Source organism: Scyliorhinus torazame, chromosome 25 (genome assembly GCF_047496885.1).
Source record: "Scyliorhinus torazame isolate Kashiwa2021f chromosome 25, sScyTor2.1, whole genome shotgun sequence".
In the NCBI taxonomy this organism is placed as follows: domain Eukaryota; kingdom Metazoa; phylum Chordata; class Chondrichthyes; order Carcharhiniformes; family Scyliorhinidae; genus Scyliorhinus; species Scyliorhinus torazame.
Window position 1 is genome coordinate 11,664,811 of NC_092731.1, and position 22,428 is coordinate 11,687,238.

At 54.2% G+C, this 22,428-nt stretch overlaps 1 protein-coding gene across 1 annotated transcript in view; it reads right to left on the reverse strand.

The window, feature by feature from the left end:
• Nucleotides 1-1,118: 1,118 nt before the first annotated feature.
• The window catches only part of map3k10 (mitogen-activated protein kinase kinase kinase 10), a 268,683-nt gene continuing 247,373 nt past the window's right edge, over nucleotides 1,119-22,428 (reverse strand). Inside the window, exons 2-10 of the mRNA XM_072490003.1 lie at nucleotides 16,295-16,475; nucleotides 15,170-15,318; nucleotides 14,894-15,069; nucleotides 13,779-14,019; nucleotides 12,254-12,376; nucleotides 8,463-8,601; nucleotides 5,163-5,275; nucleotides 3,615-4,340; nucleotides 1,119-2,050 (exon numbers count right to left, since the gene is read on the reverse strand). Coding sequence (XP_072346104.1) covers nucleotides 1,626-2,050; nucleotides 3,615-4,340; nucleotides 5,163-5,275; nucleotides 8,463-8,601; nucleotides 12,254-12,376; nucleotides 13,779-14,019; nucleotides 14,894-15,069; nucleotides 15,170-15,318; nucleotides 16,295-16,475 — 2,273 coding nt within the window. The 3' untranslated portion in view covers nucleotides 1,119-1,625. The remainder of the gene's footprint in view (nucleotides 2,051-3,614; nucleotides 4,341-5,162; nucleotides 5,276-8,462; nucleotides 8,602-12,253; nucleotides 12,377-13,778; nucleotides 14,020-14,893; nucleotides 15,070-15,169; nucleotides 15,319-16,294; nucleotides 16,476-22,428) is intronic.

The window sequence follows — 22,428 nt, forward strand, 5'->3', positions numbered from 1 at the left end:
GGCAGCACGGTAGCATGGTGGTTAGCACAATTGCTTCACAGCTCCAGGGACCCGGGTTCGATTCCCCGCTGGGTCACTGTCTGTGCGGAGACTGCACGTTCTCCCCGTGTGTGCGTGGGTTTCCTCCGGGTGCTCCGGTTTCCTCCCACAGTCCAAAGATGTGCAGGTTAGGTGGATTGGCCGTGATAAATTCCCCTTAGTGTCTAAAATTGCCCTTAGTGTTGGGTGGGGTTACTGGGTTATGGGGATAGGGTGGAGGTGTGGGCTTGAGTAGGGTGTTCTTTCAAAGAGCCGGTGCAAACTCGATGGGCCGAATGGCCTCCTTCTGCACTGTAAATTCTATGATTCTATGATATTTCTCAAACCGTGCACAGTTAATGGATTCCCTACCCCACCAAAATGTGTGCAACACCAAAAAGCTTCCCCCTCTCTTCCTTACTCATTGGCCTCTCCTCTCCCCCCCACCCCCCTCTACCCCCATATCATCATCCCTTCCCCAAAACAGTGACATGAGCGATACAGTGCAACGGGTACCTCCGACATGGGTGGTCCCACTTTCGCATGGGGCAATTAGGGATGGGGAAAACAAACGCTGACCCCCTGCCAGCGTCCCCCAAATCCCCAAAAGGAACATCAACAAAGGTCGTCCAAAATAGCGAGTGCCCCTGCCTGGCTGGTGACAGGACATCAGAGCCCAGCAATGTGGACCCCCCCCCAAAATATCCACAAGAGATCGTTTGTCAACCGTACCACTCACTGTGGGAAGCACCTACCCTCCCCGTGTCCCAAACCTTAACTCCCTCACTGAGATTGAACGCGGTCCAGGATGAAGAAAAATTATTTGAGGGCCAATCCTGGCCTCTGTTTGACAATTAATGAAGTAACTCTACTGAAGTAGGTTGTGCATCGATCTCACTTTCTTTCTCCCAGTGGGTGCAGGGAGGGGGAGCAAAAGAGGGAGCAGGAAGGAGGCTGTAATCGTCACACAGAGGGTTGCCAACTCTCCAGGGCTGGCCTAGAGTCTCCAGGAATTGAACATTCCCCACCGGGATATTGCCGTGATCAAACCACCACCCCCCCCCCCCCCCCCCCAACCCCAAGAGAGAAAATCGTTGAAATCTTTAAAAAAGGGTTTTTAATTTTCTTTCAATTCTTTTATTTATTAGTTATAAACATTTTGGAAATGCTGGGGGCGGGGAAGGCAGTTTGACTAATGGAGCAGTTAGATTTCATCGAAGCCTCCAGGACTAGGCCCAGCGAGAGTTGGCAACCCTAAATCCAATTATTAACTGCTTTGAAAGTCTATTGTGCTGAAATATTGCCTCACACGCCCCAATTCCTGCGGGGGGGAGGGGGGGTCACATTAAAATTAATTATTGCACGATCCAGGTCATTTCTGTAATTTTGGGGCTGAATGTTTTGAGTACTGAACCTTGTCATTCATGGGTTGACTCTCATCCAATCAGGATGTTGTATTTTTGGTCCTCCATACAGATTGGATAGTTCAAATTTTAAACCCTCCAATCAGAACACCGGGTATTGACAAACCGGGGTCAAAGGGACAGGTACCACAGGTCAAGTGGTTGCTTGGTTGCCAGGAGCAACAGGCTTACGGCCTAGTGGTTTCAACGCATGTGACCATCCTCCACGCTGTAGATTGATTCCTTGTGGAGGGCCAGGTCGGCACGGCAGAGTGGGACCGTCCCGTCAGCGCTCTGTCCCTCCAGGTCGATGTCCAGCAAACTCCGGACGCAGCCGGTGTCCAAAGCGGATGGGCAGGAGTTGCCGAGGCGCTCGTCTCCAGAGTCGGTGTTACCGGGGGTCTCGGCGCCGCTGCCGGGCGAGGCGCTGTGAGTTCTGGTGAAGGAGACAAATCGCCAGGGGTCGATCCGTGGACGGCTGGCCGAAGGCCGGGGCCTCGGCGCAAACTCCAGCGTCTTCGGCCTCTCCGGCGTCGCGTCCCTCTCCGAGGTTTTCCGCCGCAGTATCGGAGGCAGGAAAGAGACGGGATCCGGCAGGTGTGGGATCTCAATAGAATCCTTGGGAAGGCCTTTGGAGTGAATAGAAGGAAATGAGTGAGCGAAAGCTGAAGACAACAAGGATTTAAGGCTATTGACAAAATAACCTAAATTCACATCAGCCCAACTGGTCCATGCTGATGTTTATGATGCACTGAGAATCTTCCCAACTCGGCACCATCCATCTTTGGAATTCTCTACCCCAAAGATGCTCCATCATTGAATTTATTTAAGGCTGCTGTAAAGATTTCTGCTCTCTCAGAGAGTTTAAGGATATTGGGAGCAGGCAGGAAAGTGGGAATGAGGTCAATGATCAGCCACAAGGGCCTCGAGGGACTGAATTTTCCACCCCTACTTAGATCGCTTATTTTGGTATCCACATCACCAAATCTTTATATTCCATTCTCTCTCGTGTTTATCCAGCTTCCCTCTTACTGTATCTATCCGAATTGCCTCAACCACTCCCCGTGGGAGTGAGTTCCACATTGTCCCCACTCCCCGTGGGAGCGAGTCCCACATTCTCCCCACTCCCCGTGGGAGCGAGTTCCACATTCTCCCCACTCCCCGTGGGAGCGAGTTCCACATTCTCCCCACTCCCCGTGGGAGCGAGTCCCACATTCTCCCCACTCCCCGTGGGAGCGAGTCCCACATTCTCCCCACTCCCCGTGGGAGCGAGTCCCACATTCTCCCCACTCCCCATGGGAGCGAGTCCCACATTCTCCCCACTCCCCGTGGGAGTGAGTTCCACATTGTCCCCACTCCCCGTGGGAGCGAGTCCCACATTCTCCCCACTCCCCGTGGGAGCGAGTTCCACATTCTCCCCACTCCCCGTGGGAGCGAGTTCCACATTCTCCCACTCCCCGTGGGAGCGAGTCCCACATTCTCCCCACTCCCTGTGGGAGCGAGTCCCACATTCTCCCCACTCCCTGTGGGAGCGAGTCCCACATTCTCCCCACTCCCTGTGGGAGCGAGTCCCACATTCTCCCCACTCCCCGTGGGAGCGAGTCCCACATTCTCCCCACTCCCCGTGGGAGCGAGTCCCACATTTTCCCCACTCCCCGTGGGAGCGAGTTCCACATTCTCCCCACTCCCCGTGGGAGCGAGTTCCACATTCTCCCACTCCCTGTGGGAGCGAGTCCCACATTCTCCCCACTCCCTGTGGGAGCGAGTCCCACATTCTCCCCACTCCCCGTGGGAGCAAGTTCCACATTCTCCCCACTCCCCGTGGGAGCGAGTCCCACATTCTCCCCACTCCCTGTGGGAGCAAGTCCCACATTCTCCCCACGGATCAAGTCTGGGCTGTTCCTGGACTGTGCTGCCCAATCCTTCATCGGAAATACCCTTTGGTGCTCCCTAAAATCCCATTCGTGTCGACGGTAAAATCAGGAACAATAACAAAGCTGGATGGGTGAGAACTGTGGACATCAGAGTGGTCACATTTTAAAAAGTAATTGAAAGAACGAAGTCTAAAAGGTTGTTTTGAGAATAAAAATCGTCATAAAGCTCAAAGACATTTGAGAAACCTCAACATATCAAAGTGTAAAGTTGTGTGAAAACATGTTACAGGCTGATTTTCAATCTTGTTTTAAGTTTTACCTGGGTCCAGAACGTTCTGGGCACTGCTATCTGATGGGGTCCTCCTGTGTGTCTGGGTCTGTGTCTGCTGCCGGATGGCACTGTCCGACGGGATCCTCCTGTGCCCCCGTTTAACAGCGGACGCCGCGCTGACGTGCGTGGGGGTGAGCGACTGCTTGGGGTCCTTCTTGAAGGTCTCCACCGTCAGGTCGACCAGGGGGTTCATCGCGCCAGCAGCCGAGGGCGCCCGCGAGAGGCTCCCCGCCCCGCCCTCCGCCTTGCAGGCGCCCGTCTCGTCGCTGTCGGACTGCAGGAGCGAGCGAGTGGAGTTGCAGTCCGAGATGGAGGCGAGCGAGAGCAGAGTGATGGTGGACGAGCACTCCAGGGAGGGGAGGACGGACTCGTCCCTCCTGGACACCAGGCGGCCCGGGGGGCTGTTGCTGCTGCGGGAGCGGCCGGTACGCTGGAAGATCCCGTCCCGTTTCCTGCGCTCCTCCTTGGCCTCCTGCTCATCCTGGAAAATCTGCCGCCGCCCCAGCGTCAGCAAGTCGCAGCTCAGGGCCACCGAGCTCAGGATGTTGGCACACCCCAGGAGCACCAGGTCATTCCTCCTGCACTGGGAGCAGAGCTTGAGGCTGTCGTTCAGGGTGTAAGTGGCCAGGGAGCTGTCGTCCGCAATGCTGGCCTCGCTCTCGGGAAAACCGAGGACAAAGGGCGACTGGTTCGGAGTTTGGAATTTTTGTCCTTCTGCAGAAAGACGGAGTTAGTGTCAGGCTTCAATCCGACCACATTAACTGGCACACACATCGCCACAGATCCCTGCAAACCTTCCGCAAAGCAAGCGCCAAAGGCCTTGCATATCTACACCACCTTCCATGGCCTCCAGGCGTTGCAACCAATGAAGAAATATTCACAAGATCAGCTGGGGCCACTCCCGCCCCCCCAGTCAGGGTTCAAATCCCACTCTGGAGACGTGATCGCAAAATCCAGGCTGACCCTCCCTGCGCAGTACCGAGGGAGCTCTGCACAGTCTGAGCCCACACCTGACATCTCAGGGGGACTAAAGGATCTCACTGTTGTGAATGAGCGAGGGTGGGGGCAGGGGGGGGGGGTTTATCCCCAGTGTCCAGGCCAATAATTATCCCTCAACCAACAGCTGACCAAGCCATTATCAGATTGCTGTTTGCGGGAGCTTGCTGTGCACAAATTGGCTGCTGAGTTTCTCATGGCCTGCAAAGAGCCTTGGGGGAGGGGGCCAGGGGCGGCAAGAGGCGCCATGTAAATACAGGTTCTTTGCACAAACCAGAGTGTCATTATTCAGCCTATCGTCCCCTCGCTTCTTCCTCAACTACCTCCTGTCTCCTCGCCCTCAGCAATCGCACCTCGAAGCTGTGAGGGGCTGGTGGGAGTTCCTGTTCAATTGTTCCTGTTCCTTCCCCCCCACCCCCATCATAATCGGGTTCATTGAGATTAACCCAACTTCTCAACGTCCCTGTGGGGAGCGGGAGATTTTCATATCTTTTCCTCGCCCTCTCTTTCAAATATTCCCAATGGATGTTCAGCACCTACCCATCTCAGTGAGGCTTGCAAATCCCATGGTTATCGGAATGTGTCGAGGGGTTTTCCCCAGGCTCGGCGCGCTCGAAGACCAAAACTTGCTGCCGTCCCCCAGACACCTCAACCTGTGGATGCAACAAAGGGACAGGGTCAGGTAACTGGGCGGTCATTCGGCCCATCGAGCCAGACCCGCTGCTACATCAACGACAATTGAAACGTTACCTCTCCCATCCTGCGCGACTCTTCGAATCGTTCCTCACTCGGGATTAACAAACCTGTCAGCTCTGTAATTGTGAAATTTACGATCCATTCAAGTGAAGTCTCTACTCTTGAAGCCTCTTTGCAGTTGGGTAAGGTTCTGAGTCGGATGCGAGGGTCCCGGAGAGGGTCCCTCAATGTGTCCAGGGATTGGGGAGGGGGTATCAGCCACACAGTTAGATTGGGAGAAGATGGGATTGATGTCATCGGAGCCAAGGATATTGGGGAAAGGGAAGATTTGATTGCGGTGTTCATGATTAGGAGAGGGGTGGATAAGGTAAACAAGAAAAATCTGTTGGCGTCAGCTGCTGGCACAATGATTACGGGACACAGATTTTGGGTGATAGATGTCAGGGGAGTGGGTGGAGGAGCTATGAGGAAGAACACAATGATGGTAATCATCTGGAACTCGCTGCCTACAAGGGTGCAGGGAAGCGGAGATTTCAATGATTTTTAAAAGGAAATTGGATGGTCGCTTGAGCGGGCTATGGGGAAACGATGACACAGTGGTTAGCACTGCTGCTTCACTGCACCAGGGGCCCGGGTTTGATTGCAGCCTCGGGTGACTGTCTGTGTGGAGTTTGCACATTCTCCCTGTGTCGGTGTGGGTTTCCTCCGGGTGCTCCGGTTTCCTCCCACAGTCCAATGATGTGCGAGGTAGGTGGTTAAAGGGTGGGGGAGCGGGCCCGAGACAGGGTGCTGCTTTGGAGGGTTGGTGCAGACTCGATGGGTCGAATGGCCTCCTTCTGTGCTGGAAGTGACTCTGTGATCCACAGTCATCTTCGTTGACTGGGTTTGGGCTCTATCCAGGATCGAGTGAGAACAGGAACCATTGAACAAAACGGCCTCAAAAGGGAGGATATAGAACAAGCTCAATGATGCCACATTGGCACAGAGTGGCTGCTCAGCTGGCTTGGGACTGAGGCTCATTAACAGGACAGTGTAGAGGGAGCTTCACTCTGTATCTAACCCCGTGCTGAACCTGTCCTGGGAGTGTTTGATGGGGACAGTGTAGAGGGAGCTTTACTCTGTATCTAACCCCGTGCTGAACCTGTCCTGGGAGTGTTTGATGGGGACAGTGTAGAGGGAGCTTCACTCTGTATCTAACCCCGTGCTGTACCTGTCCTGGGAGTGTTTGATGGGGACAGTGTAGAGGAAGCTTTACTCTGTATCTAACCCCGTGGTGTACCTGTCCTGGGAGTGTTTGATGGGGACAGTGTAGAGGGAGCTTTACTCTGTATCTAACCCCGTGCTGTACCTGTCCCGGGAGTGTTTGATGGGGACAGTGTAGAGGGAGCTTTACTCTGTATCTAACCCCGTGCTGTACCTGTCCTGGAGTGTTTGATGGGGACAATGTAGAGGGAGCTTTACTCTGTATCTAACTCCGTGCTGTACCTGTCCTGGGAGTGTATGATGGGGACAGTGTTGAGGGAGCTTTACTCTGTATCTAACCCTGTGCTGTCCCTGTCCTGGGAGTGTTTGATGGGGACAGTGTAGAGGGAGCTTTACTCTGTATCTAACCCCGTGCTGGACCTGTCCTGGAGTGTTTGATGGGGACAGTATTGAGGGTGCTTTACTCTGTATCTAACCCCGTGCTGTACCTGTCCTGGGAGTGTTTGATGGGGACAGTGTCGAGGGAGCTTTACTCTGTATCTAACCCGTGTTGTACCTGTCCTGGGTGTGTTTAATGGGGACAGAGTAGAGGGAGCTTTACTCTGTATCTAACCCTGTGCTGTCCCTGTCCTGGGAGTGTTTGATGGGGACAGTGTAGAGGGAGCTGTACTCTGTATCTAACCCTGTGCTGTACCTGTCCTGGGAGTGTTTGATGGGGACAGTGTCGGGGGAGCTTTACTCTGTATCTAACCCCGTGCTGTACCTGTCCTGGGAGTGTTTGATGGGGACAGTGTCGAGGGAGCTTTACTCTGTATCTAACCCCGTGCTGTACCTGTCCTGGGTGTGATTGATGGGGGCAGTGTCGAGGGAGCTTTACTCTGTATCTAACCCCGTGCTGTACCTGTCCTGGGAGTGTTTGATGGGGACAGTGTAGAGGGAGCTTTACTCTGTATCTAACCCGTGTTGTACCTGTCCTGGGTGTGTTTAATGGGGACAGAGTAGAGGGAGCTTTACTCTGTATCTAACCCTGTGCTGTCCCTGTCCTGGGAGTGTTTGATGGGGACAGTGTAGAGGGAGCTGTACTCTGTATCTAACCCTGTGCTGTACCTGTCCTGGGAGTGTTTGATGGGGACAGTGTCGAGGGAACTCTACTTGATATTGAATCTGACCTAGGTGAGTGCCCTGTAGGAGAAAGTGTTCTTTTGTTCAGAGTTACAGCCTCACTTTGAGAATAAGATACCTGCATCTCAGTGTTGAATGGTAGCTGGCTTTGTTACGGTGACCAATATGATGTAATAATATCTCATTCTGAGCAAGTCCAGCATTTCGACACAAAGGAGAATTCTCCTCCAATTCACTTTGACATTTGTATGTGATATTCTTGTACATAGGAACTGTAGGAGGCCATTCAGCCCCTCGAACCTGATCATGACTATCCTGTAACTTACCGATCCTGGTCCCACAGGTTGAATCCACTACTCAGTAAACAATCATCACAGCTTGAAGGTTTGAATTGAACCCCGTCCTCAGTAGCTTTTTAGGGGAGTGAGTTCCCCACTCTACACCCCAGCCCCCTATCCTTGCCCAGGGGAAATAGTTTAGTCTACCCAAACACATTCTTTAATGTCTCAAACACCTCAGTTAGATCATTCCCTGATCTCGAATACTTGAGGGGCTACAGGTCCAGTCTCTGGATCCTGCCCTTGTTTCTGTTTTAAACCTGAGTTAGTGCTGTTATTAATCTCCGCTGTTTGAGAGCAGGGTTCAGATCCCGCTGCTCCTCTCCCAGCCAACTATCGCCGTTTGTGTCGTGAGCCATGGGAATGTCAACCCAACATTTCATCCTCAAACTATTCCGAGGATCGTCGGAAGGGCTGACCATCGCTGCCAGGGATGGTGGGGGCCAGTCCGATGTGCCAGCCGATTCCGGAAGATTCTCACCTGTCCTCCCCGCCCAGGCGCTCCTTCTGCTGTGTCGAGCTTGGGCCCCAGGTCCGACCCTTCTTCTTGTGGCCTTCGAACTCTTCCCGTTTGTATACGGCACTGCGTCCCCAGGTCTGACTGCCTTCGCCAGGAGTCACTGTGGGCAAGAAGCGATTCGATTAACCGTTGGCCGTCACATTTAGCTGCCGCACTATTGGTGGTTCCGCTCTCCGCCCGGACACCTCAACAATGCAGCGCTGGTCGAGGCTCTTCACGGAATCCTTTCCTTTTGGTGTCTGTTGTCGCTCTCTTTTTTTTAAATTTCAAGTGCCCAATTCATTTTTTGCCCCAATTAAGGGGAAATCTAGCGTGGCCAATCCACCTACTCTGCACATCAATATGTGTATTGTAAGGAATAAAAGGGGTTAACAATAATGTAATAATACTTCTCACCACCAGATGGAGATGAGGAATAGCAGTACAAATATCATGTGACTTCTGGGATTCTGGGAGAAGGTTGTAAGGCGTTAGAGAGATCAGGGGCGGGATTCTCCAACGGCGGGATTCTCTGTTTTGCTGGCGCCCGGGGGTTTCCTGACGGCGCGGGGCTGCCCCACAATGGGAAACCCCATTGACCAGCCAGCGTAACGGAGAATCCCGTTGACGGGTCGAGGCAGAAATGTGGCGGGGTGGAGAATCCCGCCCCAGGTGTACAAGCGTAGAGTTCTGTTGTAAGAGAACTGTATTGTTTTATTTAATAACTTATTCCTTGTTGACTGATTAGAATCTTTAATTTAGTAATGTAAAATAAATCAGCTTTGTTTAATAATTCAGCTCGATGTTCTTTGTTAACACTACGTTCTCTGAGCATCTTGATAGACCCAACAGAGAACATCACAGGGGTGAGACTCACGGGGAGAATGTGCAAACTCCACACGGACGGTGACCCGAGGCCGGGATTGAACCTGGGTTCTCGTCGTCGTGAGGCAGCAGTGCTAACCACTGTGCCACCATGCTGCCCTTCTGCTGTGGCTCTGTCGACAGCACTCTCATCTCGGAAGGTAGTGGGTTTAAGTCCCACTCTCGAGGCCGGAGCGAAAATGTCAAGAGCGGCTCTCGCGGAGGACGGCTACATTGTGGGAGGTGACATTTGAGATATTAAACCAAGGCTCAATCTGCTGTCAACGGGACCAGAAAGAAAAACCTTTATTATTGTCACAAGAGGGCTTACATTAACACTGCAATGAAGTTACTGTGAGAAGCCCCTAGTCGCCACCCCGGCTCCTGTTCGGGTACACGGAGGGAGAATTCAGAAATCTCAGCTGGTACGGGAATTGAACCCGTGCTGCTGGCCTTGTTCTGCATCACACACCAGCTGTCTAGCCCACTGAGCTAAACCAGCCCTCTACAGTTCTGGGGTCAATGTTTATCCGTCAATCAACATCACTAGGACAAGATGATCTGGTCATCATCACACTGCTGGTTGTGCGATCTTGCTGTGTGCAAATTGGCTGCCACATTTCCCATATTCCAGCACTGAGTACACTTCAAAAGAACGCACTGCATTGGCTGTAAAACACTTTGGGACTTCCTGAGCTCCAGCCAGCTGCAATTTAGACATGTACATGGAAAGACCACAGGAGGGCAGCATTGTTACATTTGATATTTTACACCGGCGGATTGGAGGTCAATGCTTTCCGTTTCTGTAACCAAGTCCTTCACCTTTCATCCTGCTCGACACCCCAGGCGGTGGGTGTCACCATTGCCGATAGTAACAGGCCTCTGATGGCCTGATCAAGGATTTATCCCCCCTTTCAACAACGCCCTTTCCCCAAATCTCCAGACTCGTAAAACTCAAACCAGAGAGAAAAACAGCAACCTCCGACCCCAAGAACAAGGGTGGATCTTTACATTTCCTGGGCCTTCAGGGCCCCGGTTCCGGAGGTCCGGGCCTCACTCAGGCCCACTCCCGACCTACTTCCCTCTCCCGCAGCCCCGCCTGGGCCTCGTACACCCCGCCTGGAGCTCGTACACCCCGCCTGGGGCTCGTACACCCCGCCTGGCGCCTCGTACACCCCGCCTGGCGCCTCGTACACCCCGCCTGGCGCCTCGTACACCCCGCCTGGCGCCTCGTACACCCCGCCTGGCGCCTCGTACACCCCGCCTGGCGCCTCGTACACCCCGCCTGGCGCCTCGTACACCCCGCCTGGCGCCTCGTACACCCCGCCTGGCGCCTCGTACACCCCGCCTGGCGCCTCGTACACCCCGCCTGGCGCCTCGTACACCCCGCCTGGCGCCTCGTACACCCCGCCTGGCGCCTCGTACACCCCGCCTGGCGCCTCGTACACCCCGCCTGGCGCCTCGTACACCCCGCCTGGCGCCTCGTACACCCCGCCTGGCGCCTCGTACACCCCGCCTGGCGCCTCGTACACCCCGCCTGGCGCCTCGTACACCCCGCCTGGCGCCTCGTACACCCCGCCTGGCGCCTCGTACACCCCGCCTGGCGCCTCGTACACCCCGCCTGGCGCCTCGTACACCCCGCCTGGCGCCTCGTACACCCCGCCTGGCGCCTCGTACACCCCGCCTGGCGCCTCGTACACCCCGCCTGGCGCCTCGTACACCCCGCCTGGCGCCTCGTACACCCCGCCTGGCGCCTCGTACACCCCGCCTGGCGCCTCGTACACCCCGCCTGGGCCTCGTACACCCCGCCTGGGCCTCGTACACCCCGCCTGGGCCTCGTACACCCCGCCTGGGCCTCGTACACCCCGCCTGGGCCTCGTACACCCCGCCTGGGCCTCGTACACCCCGCCTGGGGCTGGTACACCCCGCCTGGGGCTGGTACACCCCGCCTGGGGCTCGTACACCCCGCCTGGGCCTCGTACACCCCGCCTGGGCCTCGTACACCCCGCCTGGGGCTCGTACACCCCGCCTGGGGCTCGTACACCCCGCCTGGGGCTCGTACACCCCGCCTGGGGCTCGTACACCCCGCCTGGGGCTCGTACACCCCGCCGGGTTTACTGGACGGAAGCAGTCCTGAGCTCTAACTGATAATAATATTATTATTACTACAAGGAACAGGAGGAGGAGGGCCATTCAGCCCATCACACCTGCTGCACCTTCCAATGAGATTATCGGCACGATTTTCCTGCACTATCGTCCTGGTCATTGATATCTAGAAATGTACCCATTCAGTCTCGAACAGGCTCAATGACAGAGTCTCCACATATCTCTGGTCGAGCATTCCAAAGATTCGCCACCCTCCGAGCGAAGACATTCCTCCTCGTCCCAGTCCTAAAGGGCCGGCCGCTTATTCTGAGACGGTGTCCCTGGTTCCAGAACCCCTTCCCGCACCCCCTTCCAGTATCAATCCTGTCGGGCCCTCTGGGGATGTTCAATGAGAGGGTCTCAAAGCTCCAGAGCGTCAAGGCCCAGTCAGTCTGTTTAATCTCTCCTCACAAGGTCACCCCCTCCGTCGAGGGAATTGGTTCAGTAAACCTGTGTCGCACTCCCTCTGTGGGAAGTACATCTTTCCACTCGGGTCGGGGGACCAAAGCTGCACCCAGTACCCCGGGTGGGCTCTCAACAAGTTCCAATTGAGGACCCCAGAACCTTTCAAATGACGACAGGGTTGGGGAATGTACCTGAAGACAGAGCGCCGAGCGGGCGGAACAAGTTTTAGCAGCTGAATATATTCAAAAATTAAATTATCAAACTCAACTAAACTGAGCTGCACTAGATTTCATTTTAACTCGTCAGTGTCCCTGTTCCTGGCTTCACTCAACTGAAGTAGACAAATATAAACAACTCACGGCGAATGGCTCTCAGCCTGGGGATCATGCTGGGACTTCCAGGGGGGCTCGATCCATCCGTCGCTTGCCCTTTCCTCTTGTCCACGTTCGGGGACGCCTGCACCGTAATCTTGTGCTCAAACCCTTGTGGACAAAGAGAAGCCCTCGTGTTATCTTTCAGCATCACGTATATCCACAACACGAGGTTGGCGCAGTGGTCAGCGCTGCTGCCTCACGGCGCTGAGGTCCCGGGTTCGATCCCGGCCCCGGGTCACTGTCCGTGTGGAGTTTGCACATTCTCCCCATGACTGCGTGGGTCTCACCCCCCACAACCCAAAGATGTGCAGGGTAGGTGGATTGGCCGCGCTAAATTGCCCCTTAATTGGAAACAAATAATTGGGTACTCTAAATTTATATTAAAAGAAAAAGATATGTCCACAACATCATAGGAATTAGGAGCAGGAGGAGGCCATTCAGCCCATCAAACCTGCTCCGCCATTCAATATGAGAAGACTGACATTATCATGGCCCATCTGATTGTGGCCTTAACTATCCCCCGCACCCGCTGTACGCCCTCCCCCCAATAACCCTCGACTGCCTTGTCAATCAAAAATCTGCAACTCAGTTTTGATTATATTCAGTGACCTACCCATGTCCCACCCACACCCCCCTTCTCTAGGGGAAAGAATTTGATAGATTAATGACCCTTTGAGAGAAGAAATCTTAAATGAGAGACCCCCTTTATCTTTAAACTTTCTCCCTCGAGTTTATGTGTTTCAATAAGATCATTGCTCGTTCTTCTACGTTCCAGTGGCTCTGGACCCAATCTGCCCCCTATAGGATAATTAAAGCAAGGTGGGATCTCGTCACCCTGGCTTGGTCCCGTACGGAGCAGAGCAGCAGGGAACAGCAAGACCCCGGTTTGATCCCTTGCCTGTCCTGAGTTACAGAGCGAACCAGCCTGAGCACCTTGGAGGGACTGGCTGGGGACAGGGTCCGGCTCAGCTCTGTTATGCTCCCCGTCTCGGTTGAATAGCCGACTGATGTTCCAGCTTGGCGTGTTCCATCGAGCGTTACCCCAAGGCTGCGAGTAACATGTTACAGGGATTGAGTGAAAAAGCCAGCTTTCACTATCCATGGAGACGGGGCTCGAGGTCAGACGGAGGGAGGGAGGGGAGAGCGCTGGGTCAGAGCTAGAGGGGTTTGCAGGGAGGAACCTGAATGAAACTTGTCCCCGTGTGGATATAAAAGGCGCCATGGCACCTGTTTGGGGGGAGTTCTCCCCCGTGTCCTGGTGCCAATATTTATACGCCCCCCCCCACACTAATTAACAGACGGTCAGGTTGCTTTAAGTGGGATCTTGCTGTGTGTAAATTGGCTGCCGCACTCCCTACATTACAATGGCAAGCACACTCCACAAAGCAAAGTGTTTTATCGGTTGCCAAGCGCTTTGAGACATCTTGGGGGTTATGAAAGGGCCTCTTTCGGAATGGATGCCTTGTAAGCGCTGGGCCCCGGGTCCGCCCCGCGGAGGCGCGGGGCCTACCGGACGGCAGGCTGATCCAGTTTCCATCCTTCAGCTTTAACCGGCTCTTCTTGAAGTTGCCTTTGCGTTTTTTGACTTTGGGTTTCTCCTGGTACAGCTGCCGCATGATGATGTTGAGCTCGCGTTCGACGATGTCAATCTCGCGTTCCGCCAACTCCTGCTCCCGCCTCCGGAGCACTTCCTCGTGGTTCCTCTGCTGGGCAGCAGCTCTGCTCAACTCCTCCTCCCAGCTCCGCAATTCCTGAAGCCAAAGAGATCAGATATTGGGATGTTTCTGCGTTCAGTCACCTGTCCCCAGAACCTTCCAGCTGGAGCCTTTAGCTGAATGGAAGCTCATTCCTGACCTTGGGTGTCATCTTTCTGCCATCTCCAAAAGTATCTATCTGCATCCCTGTAACATCTGTAACAGCCTCCAGTCGCCCCACCCTCCACGATCTCTGCGCTCATTTAATTCTGACCTCTCGCGCCTCCCCGATTTTAATAGCTCCACCCTTGGCGGCTTCAGCTGCCTGGGTCCTGAACCTCTTGGAGCATCCCAACCTCCTCTCTTTAGGCGCTCCTGAAAACCTACCCCTCTGACCGAGGGTTTGGTCACCTGACCCAATATCTCCTGATGTGGATTGGTGTCATACTTTGTTTTATATTGCTCCCGTGGAGTGCCTTGGGACATTGCATTACGCTAAAGGTGCTATTTCAGAGCAAGTTGTTGCTGTTGCGTCAGAAGGCGGAGGGTTCAAATCGCCCTTCCAGGCAGCCCGGGGCTTGTGGAGACTGTTTCCGAATTCAGAGTTGACATCCAGGGACGTATGCAGCGCCAGTGGGTGGCCCTCTCCTCGTGGCATGATGGGAGGAACATTTACATTGCGCCATTTCAGAGGGGCAGTTAAGATTCAACCCCATCGCAGTGGGCTGGAGTCACGTAGGCCAGACCGGGTAAGGGCGGCAGATTTCCTTCCCTAAAGGGGCATTAGTGACCCAGATGGGTTTTGTTCAACAACCAATGATAGTTGTTAGACAACCGTGAGTGGGACGATGTGCTTTCCATCGCTCCATCCCGGTGTTCCGCCCTCAGGCCTGGCACTGCCACAAACCTACGATCCCTGCCGCTCGCCTACCTTCTCTTTTGTCCGTAGCTCGTTGAACATATCCTGGATCTCCAGCTTCCAGTCCTCCTGCAGGGAGTGGAAAGACTCCAGCGGCATCTCAAAGAGGGACGACTGCTCGATGGTGACCAGCTGAGCTAGGATGGAGGTGAAGGACGGGCGGCTGCGTGCATCCGAATTCCAGCAATCTGTCACCAAGCACATTTACAGTGAGGCCACGTCATGGGAGAATTAAAAGCTGCCCTCCCTCTGCGGAGATGCACCAGACAGTATCCACGGTGCTCTTACCTTCCAAGAGTTTTCCAAAGGGCTCGGGACAGGTCGACGGGATGGGAAGGGTCAGTTTATTCACGGCCACTCCGTAAGCTACGGCCAGTCCATCAATCTCACGATACGGAGCCTCCCCCGTCAGTAACTCCCACAGCAAGACTCCGAAACTGAGGAGCAGAGCGAAAGGAGGATTAAAATTGCTCAAGAATATGAAGACCCCCCCCGGTCTTCAATGTTTCAGTCTCACACACGATAACTACACTTGCTAACCAAGCTACAAAAACAGCAGCCTCTTACATTCATAAAGCAGCTTTATTGTAGCTAACATTCCAATGGTGCTCCATGGGGAGTGTTAACAAACACATTTTAACACAAACCCAAAAGATGAGATAGAAGGGCGGGTGACGAAATAGATTTTAGTGAGTGTTTCAAATGAGGACGGAGGTGTAAAGATTTGGGAAGGGAATTCCAGGTCTAGGCAGCTGAAGAGACGGCCAGCATTGCTCAAATGAGGCCCCTCAAGATAGTGGTGGTTAGCCTCACGGCACCGAGGACCCGGGTTCAATCCCGGCCCCGGGTCACTGTCCGGGTGGAGTTTGCACATTCTCCCAGTGTCTGCGTGGGTCTGACCCCCGCAACCCAAAGCTGTGCAGGGTAGGTGGACTGGCCGCGCTAAATTGCCCCTTCATTGGAAAGATTTATTACAAAATGAGGCCTCGCAAGAGGGGAGAAGGGGAGCCTCGCAGGGGGCCGGAGGAGAGGGGAGAGGAGAGGCTCTGGAGGGATTTGAAAACAAGGATGGAGGTTTTACTATCGAGATACTGCCGGACTGGAAGCTAATGTCGGCCAACAAACACAAGGGGGCGAGGGGTGAACGGGGCAGGGGGCGAGGGGTGAACGGGGCAGGGGGCGAGGGGTGAACGGGACAGGGCGCAGGTCAGGGCAGCAGAGTTGACGTTTATGGGGGGAGGCCACGCACGGAACCACGGAGCTGGCCACTTCAGGATATAGGGTGAGGCAAGGGGTGCAGATGGGCAAGGTGATGGAGAAGATTTGGGTTAGCCACAATATTTATGCCCTTCTGCTGTCTTTTAGAGCATTAGCCGGAGTGAAGTCCGGCTCAGTTTTCAGTGTTCCCGTTACCTCCACACGTCACTGCTCTTGGAAAACAGGGACAATTTGATGACTTCCGGGGCCATCCAAGCATAGGTCCCGGCGGCGCTCATTTTCGTGGTACGGTGCCACTCCCGCGCCAACCCAAAATCTGTGATCTTCAACGTCTTGTTGGTGAGATCATCACCTTCTGCCTCCTCGAGAATCAGTACTGAAAAATACAAAGAATAATTAATTGAGAAAGAGAGAAGTCATCCCTGGATGTCATGGGAGGTGGGGGTGGGGCATCACATCTCTCTCCTGACCTCTGGCATGGTCCTACCCGACACAATCTTCATCCTCCCTCACACTGAAATCAAGACTTGTTTCCATTAACAACCCAATGGCGATTTCCCCCTAAGTAATCCCACGGGAGGATGGACACGATCAGTCTAACTTGGGCTTCGGAGTGTAATGGTCTTCCCCATCACCATCATCTTCATTACCAAACACTCCAGGGCAAAGATGGGCATCTCCATAAATTGGACATGCCATTTGGTAGAGCTTCATTATGGCCAAGATTGAAAAGCCCAAAACCTTGCAGAGTAAGGGCATTTTGACAAATACATGAATAGGATGGGAAAAGAGGGATACGGACCCAGGAAGATTGTAGTTTAGTCGGGCAGCATGGTCGGCACGGGCTTGGAGGGCCGAAGGGCCTGTTCCTGTGCTGTACTTTTCTTTGTTCTTTGTTCTAAACAAGTGCCTGGGTGACCAGGGAATTGCTGAGTAAGTGTTGGCGAACTGCTGTGTCAAAGACACCGTCCAGAAAGTCGGGTTGATGCAAATGATCCCAGGGCATTATTTTGAATTCGAGCAGGGGAGAGCTCTCTCCAGTGTCCTGGTCAAGATTTATCCCTCAATCGAAGCCACAAAAATAAATCTGCTCATTATCACATTGCTGTTTTGGGATCTTACTGTGTGTAAATTGGCTGCTGAATTTCCTGCATTACAACAATGACAACCCTTCAAAAAAAGGGGTTGGTTCGCTCAGTTGGCTGGACTGTGATTGTGACGCGGAGCCAACAGAGTGGGTTCAATTCCCGCTCTGGCAGAGGTTATTCACGAAGGCTCCGCCTTCTCAACCTCGCCCCTCGCCTGAGGTGTGGTGGCCCTCAGGTTAAATCGCCTCCCCCTCAAAGGGAAAAGCAGCCTATGGTCCTCTGGGACTATGGTAACTTTCACTTCACTCTTCAAAAATACTCATTGGCAGTAAAGCATTGCCAGACATCCAGTGGTCATGAAAAGCACTATACAAGAGCAGCCCGGTAGCACAGTGGTTAGCACAGTTGCTTCACAGCTCCAGGGTCCCAGGTTCGATTCCCTGCTGGCTCACTGCCTATGTGGAGTCTGCACGTTCTCCCCGTGTCTGCGTGGATTTCCTCCGGGTGCTCCGGTTTCCTCCCACAGTCCAAAGATGTGCAGGTTAGGTGGATTGGCCACGCTAAATTGCCCCTTAAGTGTCCAAAAAGGTTGGGTGGGGTTACTGGGTTATGGGGATAGGGTGGAGGCGTGGACCTTGGGTGGGGTGCTCTTTCCAAGGGCCGGTGCAGACTCGATGGGCCGAATGGCCTCCTTCTGCACTGTAAATTCTATGAAATTATCCAATTATTATTTTTTTATAACTTTAGGGTATCCAATTAATTCTTTCCAATGAAGGGGCAATTTAGCATGTTCAATCCACCTACCCTGCACATCTTTGGGTTGTGGGGGCGAAACCCACGCAGACACGGGGAGAATGTGCAAACTCCACACGGACAGTGACCCAGAGCCGGGATCGAACCCGGGACCTCGGCGCCGTGAGGCAGCAGTGCTAACCACTGCGCTAACCCACTGCGGTGCCCTAGTTATCCAATTATTTTGGACAAGCGGTACATCCTAATTTCTTCACAATTCCAGTGTTTATCCTCCATTTCACTGTCGCACCCTATTGCAATACCCTTCAATTCCCTGAATATCCTGGGATGAATGTAAGAAATTGGTATACATTATATTTTGACGCGAGTAAAAGCCCCCGGGTTCAAATACATACAAGAAAACTAGACATTGATGCACAAAAGAAAGAATTGAATTGAGACGGCGCCCCACACATCCTTAGGACAGCCCAAAGCGCTTTATAGCCAATGAATTACATTCAGAGTGCCGTCGCTCTGCTAAGGTGAGGAAGCACAGAGGACATTTTGCGCACAGCAGGATCCCACCAAGAGCAATGCGATGATCGGGCCGTCTGTTTACACTCAGGCTGAGGGGTAAAAGACACAATTGAAAGCGACGAAACGCGAGAGGGACCAGAAACTCTGAGGTTTATTCACAGTAGTTTGTTTACCAAGATCAAAGAGGGGAATTTATAGAAAAGATTAAAATACAAAGCAGGGTAGTCCCCACAGGGCAGCGGGTGCCTGTTGCCAACTTTACTCTTTGAATTGTTCTGAACAATGGGGCTGGTATGTGATCCTGATCCGACACATTCCACTGCGTTTGAAAGGCCAGTTGGTCAGATCTCCCCAGCCTTGTCCCCTCCCTTGCTGTATTTAACCCCTTGGAGCAGGCATTTTCAAAGTCGGGGTCGCGACCCGCGGGTGGGTGTCGGGAGGGTCGGGGATGCCGCCCGTCGCAGCGCTCCCGATGGCGCACATTCGTGCGCAACCGCCGGCTTTTAACAATGCCGGCCGCGACCATATTGAAAAATGAGGGCGCATTGAACGGGCATCGGTGCTTCTGCGCCGTGAGGCAGCAATGCTAACCTCTGCGCCACCGTGCTGCCCTGAATGGCATTTCTAACACCCATGCACGTGCCGTAGAGTCTGCTCCCTGCTTGAATCAGCGGGCTCGGGAAATCAAATTGCACTGCCTCCGACCAGCTGACCTTATTGACGGTACGGCTGACGGCGGTTGCCATGGAAACAAGACGGACGGTGGAAAACAAGGCCCCACCTGCCAACTCCGCACTCTTCCATTTCAAAAGCACCCACTTCCTGTTGGGTGTAAACTTTGCTCCATTTAGAAACCGGTTTTCTCAGGTTGCAACACACCTGATTGATCTACAGGTGCCCTTGCCAGGTTGCATGCAAGCTTTTTTGGTGTGCATGTTTTATTATTTTTCACGTTTTAAGGGAAAAAAAGTCCCAGCTTCAACAAAATGCAACCAACTGTAATGCTCGAACATATATTGCACCTCGTCCGAACACCCTCATGAGCTTTGCTCAAATGAACTCAAGGTCGATCTAAATTTCTAAATGGAGTTGGGCTGTACTTGACCTGTCAACAAAGCTGTACCATGGGTTCAATTAAGTCCAACTACAGAGATTTGAGCACAAACTTGAGGGCAAAACACCAGTGCTAAGGGAGTGCTGCAGTGACAGGGGTGCCGTCTTTCGATGAGGCCTTAAACCTAGTCCTCGTCGGCGGGGGTACTGCCCTGCTGGAGCAGGCGCCTGTTCAATTGGACGGTCACGACCCCAGGCTGGCAGCTGTTCGCAGAGGGGTAGGGTTCCCAGGAGTCCTGGCCAACATTCCTCCCTCAAGGAGGAAGGGGCCTGGTGTATTCTTCCTCCCTGGTGTAGACTTGTGGGTGCACCTACACTACATGGGCTGCAGCGGCTTAAGCAGGCAGTTTACCATCTACCTTCTCAGGGGGCAATTAGTGATGGGCAACAAATGCTGGGCCCAGCCAGCGATGCCCAAGAATTTACATATTTTCAAAATTATTCAAAACAGGGCTATCGTGCCTCACGGCGCCGAGGACCCGGGTTCAATCCCGGCCCCGGGTCACTGTCCGTGTGGAGTTTGCATATTGAAATGAAAATGGAAATCACTTGTCACAAGTAGGCTTCAAATGAAGTTACTGTGAAAAGCCCCTAGTCGCCACATTCCGGCACCTGTTCGGGGAGGCTGGTACGGGAATTGAACCGTGCTGCTGGCCTGCCTTGGTCTGCTTTCAAAGCCAGCGATTTAGCCCTGTGCTAAACCAGCCCTGTGTCTGCGTAGGTCTCACCCCCACAACCCCAAAGATGTGCAGGGTAGGTGTATTGGCCACGCTAAATTGCCCCTTAGTTGGGAAAAAAGTAATTGGGTACTCTAAATTTATTTTGAAAAAGGGATATTGTGGGATCTTCGTGCAGAATACTCACTTAGCAATGATTACAAGAAAGAGTAATTCATCGCTGTGCATCACTTGGGAGTGCGAGAGAAAAGGGTTCAAGAAAGCAACAATATTTCATGTGTTGTGACGATCTGTTGGCAAAGGTGGCGGCCATTTTATACCAACAATATCCGCTGTGGCGAATGTATGGTGCTAATAATTCACCAGTGCATTTGTATCATGTTCTGCTGTGGTGTTATGTTGTTAACCCTGTGGGCTCCACCATGTGGGCCATTGTGTGGCTTCACCCTCAGGGGGATATGTTGGGGCATGTACGGGCTCCGCCCATGGCTGCTCCCCTTAAGAGAAAGTATAAAGAGCAGCTGACCTGCAGGCAGTTCCCAGTATTGTACCAGTCGCAGGCAGGCACTGTTCTAAGCTGATTAAAACCACGGTTTACCTCTCCTCGTGTCTTTGAGTGAATTGATGATTGCATCATCCGCCAACCGCTCTTCATCGAAGGAGGGAAATTGATCCGACCGTGAGCTCATCTCGCGCATCCCAGAAAGTTCCAGGTTGCCACCCAAGTGTGCCGAGTGTCAGCTGATTTCAGCAACAGAGCTGGAATCTGCCTTCACGCCCCCAGGATCAGCGAGCGGGAACTTGATCAACGCTGATTGTTACCTACTGACCGAGTGACGAGGCCAGGGTGCTGGGTGGGACTGGGAAAGAGTACTGCCCATGATATGATGTAGAGAGTCACATGATAGTAGGCTAAGGTACAGTTTGGAAGGAGTTGGCATTGGGACTGCACCCACGTGTGGCAGTACGTGGGTATGTATGTTGTGCGGGTTACCAATAAGTGGTTCAGGTTCAATTCTAGGCCGAGACTCACCCCCAGGCCCCAGTCCTGATCTTGCACATCTGATAGTCTGTGGACACTCTCCATCTGGATCTGTACAAGATTGGCCACTTTAGCCAGATGTTGGAGACCCAGTGATGCCCACCAATCTGTACTCCAGCACCTTTTAATCGCCTTGTGCCCCTTCGACAATACATTACCATCTTTGGCAACTTGCACGTTGCATGAGGGGGCAGACGGGTGCTCGGTTTAGCAACTCATGCAAGAGGTGGCATCACTGACACTATCTGACCCCCCACCCCCTCAGCTCTGCGCTGGGAATGTCAACCTGGGTTTGGTTTCACATCACTGGAGTGGGACAGTCTCCTGCCTCAGAAGGGAGGATGCTGCCAAGTTACAGATGCCTCCACAGACATTGCGGGAGTGCAGGTGTGCCTTCAGAGTGTGGTACGAGCTGGTAGCAACAGGAAGATCCCAGAGTCGATATCTGATTTGCTGAGAGCTGGTGTCCACCAAGGTTTTCAATGATGAACCTGGTCCTGGCTGGGAACTGGAAGCTGCCCCCCCCCACCGCACCCCCCCCCCCACCCACCCCACCCCCACTCCACACCCACCCCACCCCAACCCCCACTACCCCCTCCACCCCCACACCCCCCCCAACTCCCCCACCCCACCCCCCCACCCCCCCCACCCCCCCCACCCCCCACTACCCCCTCCACCCCCCCCACCCCCCACTACCCCCTCCACCCCCACCCCCCCCCCCCACCCCCCCCTCCACCCCCACCCCCTCCACCCCACCCCCCCACCCCCCACCCCCCACCCCCCCCAGCTCCCCCACCCCACCCCCCCACCCCCCCCACCCCCCAAGCTCCCCCACCCCACCCCCCCCACCCCCCACTACCCCCTCCACCCCCACCCCCCCAGCTCCCCCACCCCACCCCCCACCCCCACCCTCCCCAACCACTACCCCCCCCACCCCACCCCCCACCCCCACTACCCCCCACACCACCCCCCTCACCCCACCCCCCCACCCCCCCACCCCCACTACCCCCCACCCCACCCCCCCCACCCCCACTACCCCCCACCCCACCCCCCCACCCCCCCCCCCACCCCCCCCCCCACCCCCCCCACCCCCACTACCCCCCACCCCACCCCCCACCCCCACTTCCCCCCCCCCCCCCC